The sequence below is a fragment of the Astatotilapia calliptera genome, chromosome 17 (genome assembly GCF_900246225.1).
Source record: "Astatotilapia calliptera chromosome 17, fAstCal1.2, whole genome shotgun sequence".
NCBI classification, from domain to species: domain Eukaryota; kingdom Metazoa; phylum Chordata; class Actinopteri; order Cichliformes; family Cichlidae; genus Astatotilapia; species Astatotilapia calliptera.
Window position 1 is genome coordinate 30,519,282 of NC_039318.1, and position 20,509 is coordinate 30,539,790.

Genomic DNA, 20,509 nt, shown 5'->3' on the forward strand with positions numbered 1-20,509 from the left:
TTGTTCACTTGCATGGCCCAATTTCAGCCATGCTTTAGCTGCTGCATATTCTCATATTTGACTATAATATACTTTTTTCTGCTCTTGCTCTTGACGAAGACGGTCGCACTTTTCTCCTCTCCTCCTCTCCCTTAGCTTCCCTGCTTAGCCTCTTATGTCCTTGTCTAGTCTCATGTTTTTTCCTTTCCAAACGCCTTCGATGCTTGTTCCCTCCTGGGAACACGGCGGGTCTGAGCCCGCGCTGGAATGGTAGCGCTGGGCAGGATGGCTGCTGTGTTTGCTTCGGATTACTCCTCACCCCCCACCCGACCCTGTGGCTTGTCACGTGTTTCATAATGTTGTGCTGTGGACATTTATGTGCTTTTTTGTGCAGAGGAGTTCTTTTTGTTTCCTGTTCTCATGCTGTCCTCCCAGGAGCCCAGCATGAGTAGAGGTCACTTTTTTTCCTCTTGTACTTTCCCATTGTAGTGTATATTTCAGTGTTTTTTTTCTGTAACGCTACCGATCTCCGACCTGTATCCCCATGTGATGTCTGTGTTGTGTGTGTAAGGTCGGGGGGGGGGGTTCTATTTCACTGCAGGGCAACCTGCACGTGGCGAATAAAGCTTTGATTGATTGATTGATTGATTGAGTATACATTGTTTATGGTCGACTCAGTGTGTCCAGGCCCTTTGACTGAAAAACGAGCTCAAATCATCACCCCTCCATCACTGTGCTTGACAGTTGGTGTGAGGTGTTTGTTCTGATATGCTTGAGTTTTTCAGCAAACATGGTGTTGTGCATTATGGCCAAGCATTTCCATTTTCCTGTCTGCTATCTCAAGGACATTGTGTCTTGTGGTTTGTTTGAATGCAACTTTGCAAACTGAAGCTGTGCTGCCATGTTCTTTTTTTTTTTTCAAGAAAGAGAAGAAGTGGCAGCATTTCCAGGCAAACTTCAGTTTCAGATTTTTTCTTATTCTACTTTCATGAATGTTTTTCACTTGTGAATAATCTTTGAATGGACTTTTTTTTGGAAATGGCCTTATAACCCTTCCCAGACTGATAACCAATAACAATTCTTCCTCAGAGATCACTGCTAATCACTCCTTGGCCTCGTGTTAACACATACCTGAATGCTTTAGACCAGCAAAGTGACAAAACCTTTGCTTTTATAGAAGTGCTGCTGCTGATCAGTTAATCAAATGCTTTTGATTAGCAGCACCTAGACATCCCTGACTCTCTTTATTCCTATAGAAAAAGGATGGCTATATTTAGGCAAAACTAGTTTTTTCATACATTGATTCTGCATTTTAGCTCAGTATTTCTAAAATAAATGATGACACAGTGTAATATTTTACCTGCTGATATTTATCTACCTAATTTGAAGACCTGATAAGGACCAGATCATTTTATTATGTCCTGATATGTAAAGCGTTACAACTGAAAGAGGCTGTGCTTTCTTTTTTATCATTAATGCAGCTTCAAAATGTGTGATCAGGGCATTTCCCTCTCCTCAAATTAGATACTTTCTCTATATAGAAATTCAAAATGGACAATCTAAGTGCCTCACTTTTTTAATTGCCTAAAAAAAGAGCAGGAGTAAGCAGACAGCAGCTGTCAACAAGTCGATGTGTGCAGAAGCTAACACGTTTACAATGTCAAACAGTTTTTTATTGCAAATAGGTCTTTCAGCTGATTCTTTTTAAAGCGTTCCAACAAATGCGGTTTCATTTGTAAAGTTGGGAGAGGGTGTATAAGGAATGTTAGACATTTGATTAAAATCCACATTTTTACCTCGTTTTTTGACAAGTCAATTTCATACAGATGAATTGGTTAGGCTAAGAAGTTCTGTGAGCCTCTCTAGGTTTGAAAACACAAATAATCAGTGCTGAAATCAGACTGACAGAGAAACTGCTAAATTGATAAAGGGTTGATGCATGATTTTTGTCAAACACAAATCAAGATCTAGCCAGATTTGTATGTGACCTGTGATGTCACAGTGTTTGTGATATTTTAATTTCTGGATCACGCTGACGGTTTTGGATAGCTGATATTTTTCTTCAGAAATCTACCTGAAAGTGGTATCCTTCACAGCGCTCACAGTGCCAACAGCACGGCACCCCTTTCACCACTTTCTTCCTTTCACCCGTACGGCACGGGAGGCTGCAAACGGAGGCAGGGAAAGTTGGGTCACCCATCCTCCAACGCATGGCCTCCACCTGAGAGAAGAGCAGTGTGTTGTTATTTGTGTGTCAAAACGGCAAAATGAAGCTTCTTATTTTCTCACAGGACATCTTGGAGCATAAGGATTGGCAGCCATCTGCAGAAGCTGACATAAACTGTATGTTAACAGTCCTTTAACACTCAGCTTTCTCTCTACCTTCAAAAAAAAGTGTGTCTTCAGGGCATCTCGCAGAGCAATTAGCACAAGCAGATCCTCTGATCATTTTCCTGAGTGCTGCCAGGCACAAAACTAACACCAGCTAGTCTGGAAGCCAGCAATCAGACCATAATCAGATTTGGCACAAATAGGCCATCTGCATTTCCTTCTGTGTGTGTCTGTGTGTGTGTTTATTTGTGAGTGTGCACACGCATATGTTTCACCATGTGTGCATTTTGTTTATTTGTGTTTGTGTCATGCTGGCATTATAGTGAATCCCTGAGCTCTCCGTACGTCCTCTGCGAGTGAGTTTGAATGTGTGTGTACTAATTTGTAGTTGTGTGCGCGAGCAGTTGTGAGGAAGTTTGTCATTACCGCGTTCCCTGAGGTTTAACCATCGCCGAGGGTGCTGCACAAAATTTAATATTACTTTTTTAAACACAAAAAGTACCAGTCCTAAAACAACTAGTTAGAAGGGAAAATTCATTAGACTTAGAGAGGGTGGATTTGAGTTAATTACTGACACACAAACAGAAACAAGTTCTCATGGAGTTTAATATGCAAGAATGGGATAGTTGCTGCCCACAGTGTTGTACATATATCACTAAGGAGAAACTTTGTTTACGGAGAAATTTTGCTCATTACTTATTCATATCCCCCATTTAATATCTGTATACTATCACCTTATTTTCTATCAAAAGGCATAAATTAAACAACACAGACCCATATTTTATTACAGTGCAGTGTCAGCCTTCATTTTATTTTGCCAGGAAAATAGGAAATTGGTGCAGTGATTTATTGAAACATATGAAAGCATACAGGGAAATATAAGGCAAAGAAACAGGGTTTGTATAATTTCAAAGATTTTGAAAGTCAATTTTTGGCATGGCCACCTTTATTCTTCAACACAGCCTGAACTCTCTTAGGCAGCTTTCTTGTCATTTCTTTAAGTAGTCTTCAGGAATAGTTCTCCAGACTTCTCGAAGAACATTCAAAGCTCTTCTTTGGACGTTGTCTGCCTTTTGTTGCATTTTTGGTCAAGATGATCTCACACTACTCCAGTAATGATGAGGCCTAGGCTTTGGCGAGGTCAATCCATGACTGATGGTGTTCCATTGTGCATTTTTTCCCATGGATATACTTTAATTTTATTTGCAGTGTTTTTGGGATCATACTGAAAAATGAAACCTTTCCTGTGTTCATAACTCCATCAGTTTTGACAAGATCCCCAACATCACTGGCTAAAATGCCAAAACAAGACAGTGGCTGCAGCATGTTTTACAGATAGCTGTAGACAGCAGATGAACAGTCTGTCGTCTACAGCTATCTCTCCTGATCTCCTCTGATCTCCCAACGCTGATTCAACTCAGTGTTGCATAGCACGACAGTGCACTCAAGGTAGCCAATACTCAGTTTGCACAGGGTTTGAATGTGTGAATTCTTGAGACTCACATGCTGTACATTCTTATGTTCCACAGTGCTGTCTTGTATTTATAATGATGAACATTCAAACTTTTTTGTTCTTAATAAAAACTACCCCCTGCTACCCTGCATACTTTCAGGATTTTACCTAATTAAATATGTCTGTCTATTTAGAAATTGTTAAAGTGCCAAATCATGTGTGACTTCAGTTTCTGTGTTTTATACTTCTGTACTGCTGTACAAACACACACACTGACACACACAAACACACCGTCCATCAGCCAGAAAGCGTTTTGTGTCTATTAGTTTTCTCATCTGTCATCTGGCCTTTCTAATGAAGTCCTTGGTGGATTTATAACACCTAGCACTGCTGCGTGCTCAAAGATTTTTTTGTGCATGTGACAGTGAGACAGAGAGAGCGAGTGGGACAATGGGAATTCAGTTTGCTAATGCATTCAATTATCTGTTTTTCTGTGGATCTAAGTAGGCACTGTATATTCTCCAGGTTCTGTAGCATTGGTTATTATGTGTATTCTGTAGGTGTGTGACCTTTCACAGTTGCGAATGTTTGCAAGTCTCTCTCCTTCACAAAGATTAGTATTCTGAATAGAAGCAAAGATCTACACTTGCTTGAAAAAACTAACTTTTGCACCTGAATAAGAGCAATAACTCAAACGAATCCAGCCCGGTAACAAGGGATTTTGAAATCATGGCAGCTGCTCATAGTCATGTTGAATTTTCATTCTTCCAAGGTGTCTGATCTATAATGCCTCAGAAGCTTCAATGAGGCACTCAAATCAAAATATATGACATTTTTCATTAGGACACAGACGTGTCATGCTAAAATACTAATAATGAGATAGTTCAACATATGACAAGCTGGAAACACATCTGAAATATATACTATGGTAAATGGCATACAGTATGTTCTGTACTGAACAACTTTTTAGACCATAAAATGTTAATCATTGAAAACATATTTCATAATAAACTAGTATTTTTCACTCGAGCTTCACTTTTAAGTTGATTTTCCAAGTTTTTGCCTCACTTTTCCTAATTTTTTTCCATTGACTTCATTCAATTTATATGTGTGAAAAATATGAGCAGTTTTGTCAGCTTATAAACTGTAAAAACCAATTAGGTACACTGGTATACGTGTGTAAAAATCTCACCTTGAGGTGTAATTTATTGGTCCAGGAGCCGATGACTCTGTACTCAGTAGTCGATCTGTTGGTGATCTGGTACTGGAATATGTCGTATCTCCCTGGAGCATCTCCATTCTCATTGAAAACCACTGGTGTACCAGCACTTCCTAAAACAGAAACAGGTTTTGAAGACGGCGTCAATTTAGTAATTTCTTGTGATGCTCTTTCACTTTTCTTGATCAGGCGACTACTCCTGAAAGGCATAAAGGTTCAATGGAATGAAATGTGAAAAGTTCTATTTTCTAGCTTCACTAAAGACATTAAAAGTTCGGAAAGTCATCATTTCTTCTTATTTTAATGTGTATTTTAGAGATTCTACTTAGTGGCGGTATTACAATGCTGTGTGCGCAATTTTAAAGAAAGGAGTATAATGACAGTTTGATGTACTATGGATGAAATTTTACAGAATTTGTAGTACTGTGCAAAAATCTTGAGCCACTCATCTTTTTTTTGTGTTTGGTTTCAAAGAGCCAGACTTTCCTATAATGTTTTTAAAGTGGTTTTGAGCCAGTTTTCCTTTAGACATTGGCTGCTTTTTCACTCATTTTCCCCCCTTCATTACCAGTGCTTACACCTAAACATTTTCACCGGAATGTTTTTTTTTTGTTGTTGTTGTTGTTGTTTTATTAAGCCATTACACACTGACCTTTGCAAGACCTAACACAAGAGGTGTACCGGCATTTGCAGAAAAATGTCAAAGACAACACAGTTTGACGGACACAAAAAGGTATTTTTAACCCAGCAATGTGATTCACAAAGAGCTACTAGTAGACATCATGGCATATCAGCATGGTGTGCAGTGTGTACGACCGTGTCTACAACCATCTGTCAAAACAAGGTGGAGGTTCTGTCATAGTTTGGGCTGCACCTCAGCAAGGGAGGATCTTGTCAAATCTTATAGAGAATAAAAACGCGCAAACCTCAAAAGAAGAGCTTTGAATGAGAACCATTCATGAAATTTACTTCAAAAAAATGACAAGTAAGCTTGCTTAAGAGGCTGAGGTGAAGAATAAATATCAATTTTCAAGCTTGTTCAAACTGCAAATATGCATTTCCATCTATGTTTGCACATTACAATAAATCGTTGCACCCATTTCCATTTTCCTATCACAATATACGGAAATAAAGTCTTTCTTGAAGACTGTGCTACCATTATTGCATTCTTACTATTTTACAGCACCAGAATAAGTTATCAGTAAATCAGCTATATATACACACAGCTTCTCTCTGTGCCAGCATTTTACACACATTTTGTTTTTTCACCTGTATTTCATAAATTTTCTCATTGCCTACTTCTGTGAGCCTTATATTTCAGTCTAACTCTAACCAGGACTACGATATGGATACTAACCAATCAGAGGAAAAGTAAGGGATGATTTTCACAGAGCATCTCTCTTAATATTAGAATCCTCAGAGCAAATCCAGAGACAACAAGCAAACCCCACAAAGAAAGTGTCAGGCAAACCAGGAGACTCAGTAGAGGGGTGTTGTAGCAAGGCAACATCCTCCACCAGTTAGTTCTCCACCACCTTTGAGGTTTAACACAAACTTTTTTTTCCTCTTTCGCTCTCTGTCTTACTTGCTATCTTGTTTATGTAGCAATGCAATCAAATCAAATTACTGAAACTAGCACAGCATAAAGGAAATCCAATTATAATCTATATGTGGAAAAAGCACTACATTATGGAAATTGCACCCCAGGTAAAATAACTCATTAATGCTGATGGAGGAAAGATAAGAAAGACAGAAAAAGTTATGCATTTAAAGCAAGAAAAGGTAAACAGCGTACGCCTGGAAACTGAGTAAGCGGAGAAAAGCATGTCAGAGAAAAAAGAAAACACAGAAACAGAAAATATCAACAAATATATTTTAAAAAAAAAGGAAAAGTTCTTGTGACAAAAAAGAAACCAAGCTGAACAGAGAGACGCAAGAAGGAGATCAAGTGTGATAAAAGAGTAGCGTGGGTAGAGAAATGACTTTACGATATGACAGAAAGAAAACCAATCACGATGACAGAGAGAAGAGAAGATGAAGGACAGAAGAGACAAACTCAAAGACAAAGAAGTAGAAGTGGCCCACTGTGAGCAGAACAATGAGAGATATGCACATAATGGGTAAAAGAAAGAGAGAGAACGTCGTAATAAGTAGGAATCTTACTGAGAGACTCTGAGGAAAATGAATGGAAAAGGATTGAGACAATAGATACAAGTTGTCATTGATGTCATAATTATTATAAGGTCATGTCTGCATGTGAGAAGTATACCCATTAGCCCTGCACAATGAAAAAGAACACTCACTGTTTCCTGCTGCTTTTAAAAGTGACAAGGGGGCCTTGAAAATCCTTCATATCTGACAAATTGAGAGTGATACCCATGTCAAGACTACAACACCCCAGCACTAATGCCAAAGGACACCTTGCGTGTATCTTTGAGATCCTGGCAGCTTTGACAGAATGGCAGGATTTGATATTCAAAGAATGAAAACAGGCATCACTGTCTTTACTACAAACAACAGACAAGGCCGGCGATTTTACTTAAACCTGGAGATGCTTTAATGGACGGCAGGAGGCGACAACACTTGTTCCCAGAGGATTTATTAACTCTAAACAATTCTCTGATTAATTTATGGTTTTATCTACTTGTTTAAGTCTCCTTTCACTACTAAATGGCATTAATCTTATAAAATGTTTCCACATTTGGAGTCTGACACACGATAAAGACGATCATATAATGGAGCGATAACACTTTATAACAATGACACACTATTAAGTGTTAGTAAGGTTTTAGTGTTTATTACTCCTCCATATTATGTGATTTATAAACACAGGTAAATGCAACAGGTATATTTTTTTATTCTTGAATAATAAGCTCATATATAATATGTTCATGGCATATAGATAGTCTAAGTAAGTGATTCGGCTGTTTAGATGCGCATTTCTGTTTATAATGATTAAGATATGAGCTCGTTGTTTGTTTGTGTTTTAACAGAGGTTTCATAAATACTAATTTAATAGTATACTTTGATGCTTAATTCAGGCAGTTACACGTTTGTGTGACATCTACAATGAGAACTACTTTTGCCTTATACAGGTTTAATAATACACACTATGGAATAATGCTTTATAAATGATGAATTAATTACTACTCCTTTAGTAATGCTTAATAATGTGTCATTTTGATAGTTGTTTTAAGCGTTACCAGTAGAGCTTTCAACAAACTTTCCACTGACAAGATGCAAGTTGCATGTAGTATCCTTGGGTCAGATCCTCCACTTTCTCTGGCTTTAGAAAGCCAGCATAGCAACAGCCATTGCCATTCTTAGTGGAAGTGTAAGCTCAAGGCTTCACAATGAGAGGCCATATACCAACGAGCAACACTGATGAAGAAAAAAAAAAAAAACAGAGCCTACAATAATGAATGGGTTGACAGATTTACAACTGCATTGGTCTGCATGCATCTAATATGTTCATGCATGATTTAAAAAAAAAAAAAAGTGCATCCCACCCGACGATAAGCATGTCATTTTTCCTCCCTGCTGTATTGGTTGGCTTTGCTCTGTAATATTCGATCACACCAATCATGCCTCTTTAGGGCTGCTTTGCAAAATTCAGCAGTTAAAGTTGTTGCCTGGAGTGAAGACGGAGGTAAGGCAGGCTGTTTGTCATGAAAAAGGCAGTTACCTTGATTATTCAGTCACATAGAGTTTGCACCTTTTGTTGGAAGTTTCTGGATAAGGTGGATAAAGACACAAGAAACACAAAACAGGCACAACAGAAGCTTGCGTGACGAATCCAGTGCATGTTGCTTACAAACCGATATAAAAATTTCACACCATTTTTAACCTTTAAGGATACTTAATCACATTTTTTAGTCTCTTTTGCTGCCGTGTTGATGTATTCTGTCATCAACGTACAGTAAGGGGCAGTGATAAATCAGCTTTTACACTTTCAATACTTCTCGCTTTAGTTGCTTTGACCTTGGAAGGGGAAAAAAAAAAACAAAAACACGAAATATCACCTGTTGCCCTAGCAACACACCTCCACCTCATCCATAGTGACACCCATTATGAGCTGCTTTTCAAAGCAAGATGCTGCACTGCAGAACATATTTGTCATAATGTGCGAGTAAGTGCTGCATTTGTCCCGAAGACACGTTTTTCTCCTTAAACATCCATATGCCACAAATATTTTTGTATATCTTGTAAACCATTTGTTATTTGGGATCACAGTTTGTCACCTCTCCTGTTTAGCATGTGAATTATTTGCCTATGATGGATTTATTCTGCATAACCCAAAGCTGGCATGCTTTGGGTTATGCTAATTGACACAAAGTGCTTGAAAAAAAGGCCAGGGGGAAGATGTAGGTAACATAATGCATTGTTTCACTTACTGTGATTGAGAAAAATACTGAATTCTGAAGTCTGAGTCTTTCATTTTTGGAGGAGGATTTGGGTGCTGCGATTGTGCTGCTTGAGCACAGTGAGAACAGGTAAAAATTCTACTTGAAGGCAGGAAAGAGTGCGTATGTGCAAGAAAACATTTTTTCAGGGCTTATTTTAACTCTGCAGGTCGCCTCGCAGCACCAGATAGACATCTAAAATGACAAAGGCCCAACTAAAGTGTCCTATGGCAAAATACTGTTTCCAGGCCTGCCAGCAACAGCGCTCTGTAGCTTCCCCACAGAGTCGGAGGCTATCCCTCTGGGTATCAACAACACACTACAACTTCCCTCTAGATTTGCTAAAAAGAAGATCATGGGTCATGACCTTTTACTTCAGTAATCTAATAAAATATCTAATAACCAAGAACTCAAAGAAGCCAATGTGAATTTCAATTTGGCTGAAATGAGCTTGCAGACAGAGATACACTAACAGAGGTGGGAAAGGGATGAAATAAGAGGGAATCAGTAATACTGGCACAGGAAAGAAGACGGAGAAATGATTTGGTTTCCACTAGATTCAAATATATTCAATGTCAGTCATACAAATCTGAGAGAGCTGAAAAGAAGACAAAAAATGAAGGTAAGGAATACAGGAGTGAAAGTAAGAAACCTTGGCTAGCTTAACCCTTTAAAGCCGGTAGGAGCGGGCACGCTCCGTTTTGTGTAATTATTAGAACCTGAGCACAATAATTTTTTTTGCATATGAAACCGGAGGAGTTGTACTTACATCTTATACCATCAGCGTGTCCTAGGTCACGGTTTCCTTCCACATATAGCTTTGGAAAAATTGCATAAAAAGCGCTTGCAGGAACAAAAATATAATATGCCAGAAACACGCTTTGCCGATCCCATCAGCTGTTCATAACACTTCCCACATTGAAACAGACGTCAGCACGAACGATCGCATGTCCGCCATTTCCTGCCCGAAACCGGAAGTGACGTCATTTTGCGTAAAATGTAGTTTTTTACTTGTAGGCCTTAAAAGCCTATACTGGTGTTTTTATAAATCATGTTTGACTTTATGCTTTTCTGAATAGTTTCTGGGATGCTTAGAACTCGAATTGCACTGCTGGAAATAGTTTATTTTGATGCACATGCTATTTTCTTTGCAAATTTGCATCATAGGATTGTTTTTCATTTTTCCTGCAGTATATAAAAATTGCTGTATCTCAAAAATAAAACTATGAAGACACTCAAAATAAATTTACTGTTGTTGTGAACTATTTTTTGCAACTTTTCTGTATTTAAAGTTTTGAGGGATAAGCCTCTTAAATTTCTCCAAGTAGAAATATATATAAAAAAAACAAAAACGATTTTCAATTTTTTTGTAGTTTATTGCACTTTTTTGCAATTAATGTAGTTACTATGGACTTAATGTATACATATTATTAAAATATGGGCTATAACAGTTGTATTGATGTATAGCAACTTGAAATGCTCCCAAAAATGGCTCTACAGCATGTAAAAATATAAAGTAAGCTCTGGCGGACTTGGTTCTATGGTAGGTCTTAAAGGGTTAACAGTCAGAGAAAAACAGAAAAAGATACAAAGGAGAAACGATAGAGTAAAATTAATGATAGAGGAAGAACAAGGTAAAACATGAGGGATCCGGCATGCTGACAAGTACTCGATACTGTCTACTTCACAGTCAGCTGCAGAGAGATATCAGTCCACTTAAGAGCAAAGAACGGTAGGTGAGGCAGATGGAAGTGGTGCAGCAAAAGGACACAGAAAGTATACAAAATGTTTTTTACTTAAACTTAAGATAGATGCAAAGATGGCAGAAAAATTAAAGAATAGAAGAGCTGGTAAAAAAGCCTCAAGTCTTGCCTGGTACACTTAATAAGAACCAAGGAAGAATAGCAAGTCTTCATACCAGAGACTAAATTTATATGAAGGGAAGATGCAAAAGCTACACTGCAGCATGCATTAATAAAACATAGGTCTGTGTGTGTGTTCTTTGCCAACAGGCTACCATCTGTGTGCTATGCATCGATAGCACTAATAGGGGAAAACGACACAGACAGACAGGGAAAGAAACACAAAAAGAGAATAAGAAATGACAGAAGAAAAATAATGATGAAACCTGAAGTTATGGAAGAAAAAAACTGTCATTTTCACATTTTCGCAGGGAAGGCGACTGTAAAAGAGCAGCTGGTTAAACAGTAGTTCTCATGGCTTTTTTCTAGTCTTTTTCTGTCCTTTCCCAATTTTCTGTCACATAATCGGACATTTTTGCAGCCACTTGCTGTACAACTTTCCTCGTGGCCAATCATTTCATCCCATCTGGTCACTCTTTACCTCTAAATCTGTTTGATCCAACAGCAACTATCTCCCCTCCCCCTTCCTCTGTGCATTTCCAAAGCACGCTATACCCATCCCTTCCCGTGGAGTCATCTCTCCTCTCAGCATCTCTGTTATCACCTCGCCTTGTCTGTGCAAAAGCAAAACAACCATGAAATAGTTTGTCTGAGGGAAACAGAGCTGATAATGGAACATGTTTGAAGAGGATCCAGATCTAAACGATTCTCCGTGTGAATAACAATGAAACACTTTGGCTAAAATAAAATACAGTAAGAATCTTTTCTACTGAAATGACATGTTTTTCATGACTTATGTCGAATGATGCACACATGCAGGGCACAAGAAAATATATACATATATTTTTGTACGGCAGTCTCCCGTAATTACAAAAAACTAATTTACTGAGCCAATATTTGTGTCATCATCTGCATTCACTGCAGCCTTTGAGAAAATGGAAGAGAGAAGAGTAAGAAAAGCGATAAAAACCGTGGGAGCCGGCCATATTAAGCTGATCAAAAGAGACAAAACAGCCTGAGCCGGGGATAGAAATGCAATTTGCAGGGAATAAAAGCGGGAGAGAGGAGAAATAAACAAAACAAGAAACAAGGAGTTACATTAACAAACTTGGCAGAAGAAAGAGGAAAACAGTCAAGAAGAGAGCTCAAGTGTTACTTATAGCTACACTGCTTACAGTTTCAACTCTCTGCTTGACTTTTTTACAGTCAAACAATTTTATAATATATAAAACCTTTTTTTCAGTTTAACCCTGTACACTAACTTGCATTTCAAAAGGCAAAAATCTCACAAACATACACACGTATAGCATTGCAAAAGTCACTTAGCATTGCCCCATGCACTGTCCAAATATAAAAAGACATCTAACTTAATGGGATGAACCTTTATTTTGTCTACACATAACAGGCAACCTAGAAAATAACACATTTTACATTGTATCTTTAGGCATTTTGTTGCTAATAGCCTGTTGAAAAAACTGTTCCCATTTCTTTTCTTGTAACTATGAAATATATCAATGGTAACACAGTTTATAAGCATAGAACAGCGTTTTTCTACCAACAAGTTGCTCTCCAACCAGCTATTAGCCAAAACCCAACCATATCTCACCATGGTCCATAAAGTTATATTCTTCAGAAACGTTATGGTTCACGTCTTGGCTTCAGCCAGTGGTGTTGGGGATCAGTCAAAATGTCTGAAGAAGCCTAGAGAGCTCCCAAAGACTAGAAAAGTTGCCTAAAAGTGTTCAGACGATTACAGCAAAGTTCACCAATACCTGGGCTCCTCTGCCAGCTAAGAGGTTTTTATCATAATATTTAAGGACAGTTTTTTGGCCATGCCCAACCAAGGTATAAATATAAGAAATTTATATATGGAGGCTAGGACAGGCCATACCACTCTCAACACTGGCACAGGAATCATAGAGTCATGAGTTTTGCTAAATTAGGTTTAGAGACAAACAACTTTTTCTGCTCTTGCTCTTGACGAAGGCGGTCGCACTTTTCTCCTCTCCTCCTCTTCCTCTCCCTTAGCTTCCCTGCTTAGCCTCTTATGTCCTTGTCTAGTCTTGTATTTTTGTATTACTTTTCCCTGGAACATTCTCTCACAGTCTGTTCTCTAAAACCTAAAAGAGGAATTATGGATTGGATCAACTGGTCCCTAAATGCAATTGACACCCCTTTCTCAACGAGAAGTTTGGGCTTGGGTGAGCCTGAGTGCTGAACAGAGACGCGTTACTGTAATCTGATTGCTTTTTTCAGGTAACGAGTAAAGTAAGGGATTACTATTGCAAAAACGGTAATTAGATTACCGTTACTTTCCCGTAGGAACGCTGCGTTACTGCGTTACTAAAACCGTGATCTTTTTTGCGAGAATGTCTCATGACAGTGACGTAAGCGAGTGCGACGTTCGTGACAACAGCTGTGTGCAGATCAACAGTGCATCATATATTGAGTGCGGGAGAGAGTATGAGCGTGCAGCGTTTAAAGCGTGGAAGTACGGACCTTACTTTGAGTTTGATTCCATAAAAAGTGACAAAAACATTAGCGTCCATTGTGCGTGGGAAGAAGACTTCTTTTTAAAGCGAAAAAAAACCCCTAAACTTCCAAGCAAGCACCGAGTGCGCTACGACGTAATGGGAAACTCACAGAGAAACTCGCGGATTCTTCCACTGACCGCTGCGGCACACCTGCACCAGAGCACCCCTCCGCCTACCCTACTCCTGCTTTACAGGTGAAAATAGAGCAACAGGACCACTAGTCTTTGATGTTATTTATTTTCTGCTGTGTTTTACTTGCATCTATTTGAAAGAGTGAGTGTAAACACACACAAAAATATTTTATGTGCTGGAATGTGCAGAAAATAGGTTTAAATGTTAAACAAATTTCTTCCAGTCAGAAAATGTTGCATATAATTAAATTTTTCCTTGATGCATAAAGTTAAAACTAATAAAACAAGTTTTAAAAAGAGACTTTTCCATTTGATTACATTTTGTATGATGGATCATGCAGAAAAAGTAGAATTGGGCTGAAAGATCTATCGCTTTATCACCTATTCAGGTTGTAAATCGTGTTTTTAAAAAGTAACTAAGTAACTAAGTAATTAATTACTTCTGAAAATAAGTAATCAGTAAAGTAACGGGATTACTTTTTCAGGGGAGTAATCGGTAATTACTGATTACTTTTTTCAAGTAACTTGACCAACACTGGTGCTGAAGATATCTACCTATTCGGAACCATGTTAACAGGGTTCTGGCAGATCGGAGCTGGCTTGGCCCTGACTTATCAAAGAATTAAGAAAGCGGAACCGGCTGTTCAAACCCCCACAGAGCTGCCCGCTGGGATTGGAATGATGGGAGAGGCGTGAGTTTCTCAAAATGGGCTCATTGAGTGCAGCACGGATAAGATCTTGGAAAGGCTACGGCTGCTGTGAATACTCAGAATAAGATCTTTGACTGCAGACTGGATACATCTCGGAAGGGCTAGCTCGGAATAACATCTCTGGGCGCAAATTGGATGACATCTCGGGGAGGCACACTGCCGTGAGTTCTCAGAATCGGCTCCTTGAGCAAAAGAAATGACAACATCACAGAACGCAAGTATGGCGAAGCTCATGGCTCTCCAATGGGAGATTGAGAGACCAGTGTTGGACTGTAGAACTGCTTTGAAATTCATATGAGCTGTTCGCACTAAAGTAAAAACCACCATCACTTCATGCGGATACCCATTTGGCACCAGCTGCTGTCTCAAGGCTGGAGCTGAACAACAACACCCTGATAACGACTGTGTTTAGTCTGTTCCTTCCTATTCCATGCAAGGCCACCTGGGTTGGCTGGAAGACCGTTTACTTAGCCTAGCAGGGCGAAGGACACTGTCTCAGCTGAACTCTGGACACGCACAAACATACATATACACTGATATGCACACACTCATCCCCCCCTTCCGATGCTGACGGTGGATCAAGGAGACCAGCGCACGCAGGCCCGGATGTACTGTCTAATTCGGCTGTCTCTCACCCTTTACCCACCCTTGTGGCTTGTCATGTGTTTCTTTGGTGTATTAAGAGTTTTTTCATGTGCTATGTGCAGAGGTGTTTTTTTCTGTTCTCAAACTGATCTCCCTGTTGGAGCTCAGTCTGGGGGGAGTTATTTTTTTCTCCTTATCTTTCCTCATGTGGTGCATTTTCCATTGTTATACCTCTCTGACCTGTCTTCTCCATGTGATGTTTTGTGTAATGTATGTATGGTCGGAGGGTAAGATGGCGCCGCCATTGCGTGCAATAGGTCGGCAGCCTTATGAAATTTCCCCTTGTGGGACTAATAAAGGTATATCAATTCAATTCAATCAATAAATGTCATAAAAATATGCCCTTTTTATGATGTAAAGCACATATTACAAAGCTACATTTGCTAGCATTTATCAGCAGACAATGTAAGTGTTCTTCTTCACATGACTGCTAGAAGTATAATCTGTGCTGCTCACCCTTTATCACTGATTGCAATGGATGATAACCAACCTACTAAGCCTTCCAAGGTAGAGGAGAGCACCCACAGGCCAAATGGGTATGGGAGTAATAAAACTGATTAGATGGGTTTGCATCGTCCTGTCCAACAGACCTGCATAATAGTAGTAATAATTAACAAATTAATTAATTAACAAAAATTATTACTCTATTATCCTTGCCTCTTATTTTTCTGAATTAAATGTATTTCCAATAGTGGTTTGTTTTTGTGCCCATGTGAGTGTATATTTGCCTCTTTGCTGCACTGATTTGGGCTCTCTGTATGATTGCTTTTATACCTACTTAGTTTCTACCTATTCTTACTCATTCCTCTTATCTAAAATTATATTCAGCTAATGATCCTCTTTCAGAACTTAGCTCATTGCAAGAGAAAGGGGTAATGTATAATATTGAAAACAATAGCAAGAGGATAGAAAATGCTTTTATATGCACAGCCTATAGATACACAGTAGCTGAACAAGGTCTACTTTATACGATGGCTGTTTTGCCCATTTGTCTCTCACAGTTTACACTGACATTATTCAACGGCCAACTATATACTGCATATGGCTTCACCAAACAATAAATAAGCACTGTAAGAGAGCTCTTCTACAGCAGGCAAGGTGACACTACCTGTACAATAGGTACTTCCAGCTGCTTCTTCAATCGCAAGAGGTCACCACAGTAGGTAACTCCAGTAAAGTTGACAGATTTTTCCATGGGATGCCCTTCCTGAAACAAATCCCAATTGGGGATAAACTAGGGAGTTTACCCTTGCTAAGGGAATGTGTAAACCATTACACTATGGAGCTACCATGACACTACCTGTAAACACTTGGAAAATGTGCAAATAATCTTCTACTTACTACCTGCTGCTTGTAAGTGGACAGCAGGTAGTAAGTATGAGATTATGTTTGGCCCTGAGGAGTCTATATAGAGTGAAGCACTAAGTACATCCCATGACTCAACAGCTTTGTTGGTGCGCTTGACTTTCCAAATTTAGACAGAGCTACTGTAGCTGTTGAGTTACGTTCTTTAGAGAAATAAGATAATTTAATAAGACTATAAGTCTTGTAAAAAAATCTAAACATCTAAAGGTGGTGGTGTGTTCACAGATTACATAATTTCATAAATGATTACCTATGTTACATTGTGCATAATTAATTGCATGAAGTTACATTTCTGTAGCCTTTTAACTAAAAGGATCTTTACACTCCTGCTATAAAGAGTATTTACTAACTCAAGATACCAGAACAATTTAACCAGGTGCAATTCAAGAGACCTCAATGGGAATAATAGTAATAGTAACAGTGGGTAATGCTGACTGGGAGTATTCTTAGCCCAGTGGGCGCAACCAGCCTCAAACTGATCCACTGATCCATACTGGAACCATTGCCCAGGATGCCAGAGGATGTAGGGGTCTGGAGAATGTGGATGACATGAAGGATGGAGGCCTTGGTGTTCCAATTTCCAGCTACTGAAACTGGCTTTTGGGACTTGCAAAGTCACCTCTGTGGTGAGGAAGGAGTCCTAGCTTGAGACTGAGAGTTGTGCTAAACTCATTATGGAGGACTTTAAGAATCTCAGGGTTTTGTTCATGGTTGAGAGGAGAATGGAATGGGGGATAGACAGATTGGTATGGCATCAGCAGTGATGTGGACACTCAACTGGTCTATTGTGGTGACCATGAAAGTGAAGCTACCAATTTACCGGTTGATCTATGTACTGTCGAAATGATTGTGATTGCAGAAAAAACAAAGCAACTAGAAGCAATGTTTTTGCCACTGAGAGGATTCTGAAAGGATCAGATTGTCATTCTAGCTATAAAGACGCATCTCACATCTAAGAGACGTCTCACTTAGTGAGAAGTCTTAAAAGTTTTATCAGCGTTTTGGAGTTGGAGAGAGCTATTTGGGGTAGGAACATAGAAATATTGCAGAGATGGAGTACAAATATGTTAAGAAATAAATAAAAAGATTTTATTGGTTTACAGGTGACCATTTCTTAATTGTGGCAATATGATTATTAAAACCTTTCAGAGAGTATTTTTAGGCTGAAACTGTGTCTAGCTGAGCTACAAATAATGGAAGCCCTCCGGTCCACACATACACTTTGCCAGACTCTTATATTTGAGTGACTGTTTTGACCAGGATAACTAGAGCCAAGGAATTAGGAAAATAAATTCTGTACTAAAACCCATAATTCTGAAGAATGCTTTTCCAACATTGGCGATAGAGGGAGGACAACAAAATTCTAAACTTAGAACTTGGCCAACTTGACATCAATACATGTAAAAGCAAAGGGTGATAAACTTAAAAACAGTCAATACAAATCTGAGCTTGTCAGTGGAAAAAAACAAGCACTTTAAATTTGCTATGGACAGTTTCCTCCTGGGATTATATTGCAGCCGTTCACAGCTGCTGGTTATAGTGTTCTCACTCAATATTGTACTACATCCAAAAGATTTTGTCTCCATTAAAAATTTAGGAATAAACAGACCTAAAAGATGGGGAAAGGGTTTAAGAATACCTGAAAAACAGCTGTTGAGGTATTAAACTGACAATAAAGAATCAACATCAGGTAGATGCGGATAAAAAGGTTGTTGTTAAATATATCACTGATTTTATGGGGATTGAAAGGGCATTACCTTTTTCTTATTATTCTCCCCTTCCACTTACTTGAAGTTTGAATAATAAACCAGGACAGTTCCCTATGCATTCTTCCCTTCTTATGGTTGCCCTAACCAAAGAAAATTTGGCATATTTGCCATTATATGTTTAGCATGCTCCATGTTTCTCTCTTTTTGTTCTCTTGTCATTTCTAATGTCATATTCAGTTTAACTTTAAATTCATGCTTCTCTTTGTCTTTTACAGTTTCTTTTCTATCCAAGTCTACGAGCTGAACATAAATTTGATATATCACTGTCAGCTCATCTTGAAGGTCATTTTACGCAGCCCCTAAAGTAAAAAGAAAAAAAAAAGTTTGTTTTTGGGGTATTTTTTTTACTTTTACTATGCCCTGGATTTCCATCCATTTTTCTTCCTTGCCCCATGGATAGACTGAAGATGACTCTTATTTCGCTGTTTTCTTCTACCCAAAGCTGTTATTGACCAAGCAAAGTTCATCTTTCTTTTATCTGTCTTATCCGCCCTAAAGCACTGCCCTTTTCTCATTGTCTTTTGCACTCTCTTTGCCTTTTCTGCTTTTCAGCAAGCTCTCCATCTTTTTTTACCCCATTCATCTCTCTGATTCACTTTCTCTTCAACCTCTACTCTTGTCTGTTTTCCATATCTTCTTTCTCCTATATCCCTTCAAGGTCATATAGCACTAATAGACTTTCTACTGGGATAAGCTCTTCTGACTCCTTTGCTCCCTCTTTCTTATTCCAAGATCATTTGCGACTGTTCAAGTTCATCATGTATAGGGAAGCTAGTTCTCCAGAATAATACAAGTACTCTTTCTCTCATAACAGGTGGCCTTCATCCCCCAAGCCAGTTCCTTTTGTAATGTCATTAACCAAAACCTTCCCTTTTTTATCCTTCTCTCTTTCTCCTCAAGGCTGTTCAGCCAGGTATAGAGTTCTTCATATGAAAGTCAAGCCCCTCTAATTAGTGCAAGCCAGTTCAGTTGTGAAAGTCCATCTTGTCTCTCTGCATGGAATATAACCACACATAGTGAAGATCACAATGAGAGTTACCTTGCATGAAAAACACATCCACATATAAACTTGTGTAAAGGACAAAAATAGGCCCTTCTTTTCCCTACTAGAGGTGGGAATAATTGTAAATCTCACAGTTCAGTTCAATTTAATTCAGTTCTTGGTGTTGAGAATTAGTTTTTTATTGAAAACAATTCTTGATTTACAGGAGGAAACACTTGATTTTGGCTCTTTGTCATGCTATTGTCCGTACAAGTAACAGTTAAGCAAACTGGTTTGATGACGATCGGAAAAATTAAAGATTATCAAGAAATGTAATTTGAAAAACATTATATTGGACCGGTCTTTGACACAAAATAGATAGAATAAGAATATATATATACACATAACGATATATATATTGGTAGCGCAGTGTTTCATTTGTATGTATTCAGTAAGAATCACAATTCTTATCCCTTTTTCTCACCCACCCCATATTGTTTGTGAGCCATATCCAAATTGCATTTAGCCTTAAACCACTCAGTCTGAAAGAGAGCACATATGGTCATGAACAGAATAACATTTTATTCCCAAATCAAATTCTGTGTTTGAACATAAACGTGGGTGCTTTGAAATAAGTAAAGTTTCACTGAAAATCTGCCGATGAAATGTAAAATGTGAGCTGAAGGAAAGAGAAGCAATAATAATCATACTGATGGTTAAACATGGTATATTGCTCCCAGCTTAGCAAACAAACAAAGCAGTATGCTTGACACAGAGCGAGTCAGACTACATATATAATTGTGTACTTGTTTCAAAATAAACATTTGTTTTGATGAAACTTAATACATTTTCCTTACAATTTGTGGATAACAAATCCTAGGAACAAACAAAGACTTTATAAAGCCTATAGTGCCATGAGTTGATGACTTAATGGCTTTAGGGTGTACGAGTGGTAGGAGTGCAGAGTACAGAAGAGTAACAGAGAGTCAAACAGAAAGCTGGGGGAAAAGAAAGAAAAATAGAGTTGGTGAAAAGAGGACAATAACAGTGAAGCACAAACAAATGAAAGTATGCTAAAAAGGAAAGAATGAAACAGAAGAGCAAAGAAGGGACAAAAGAGAGTGTG

At 38.5% G+C, this 20,509-nt stretch overlaps 1 protein-coding gene across 4 annotated transcripts in view; it reads right to left on the minus strand.

Annotated features, from left to right (window-relative positions):
* Positions 1-20,509, minus strand: part of grm8a (glutamate receptor, metabotropic 8a) — a 294,600-nt gene that overhangs the window by 29,021 nt on the left and 245,070 nt on the right. For all 4 annotated transcript variants that reach the window (XM_026146524.1, XM_026146523.1, XM_026146525.1 and 1 more), the window contains exons 8-9: positions 4,956-5,095; positions 2,054-2,200 (exon numbers count right to left, since the gene is read on the minus strand). In XM_026146524.1, coding sequence (XP_026002309.1) covers positions 2,054-2,200; positions 4,956-5,095 — 287 coding nt within the window. The remainder of the gene's footprint in view (positions 1-2,053; positions 2,201-4,955; positions 5,096-20,509) is intronic.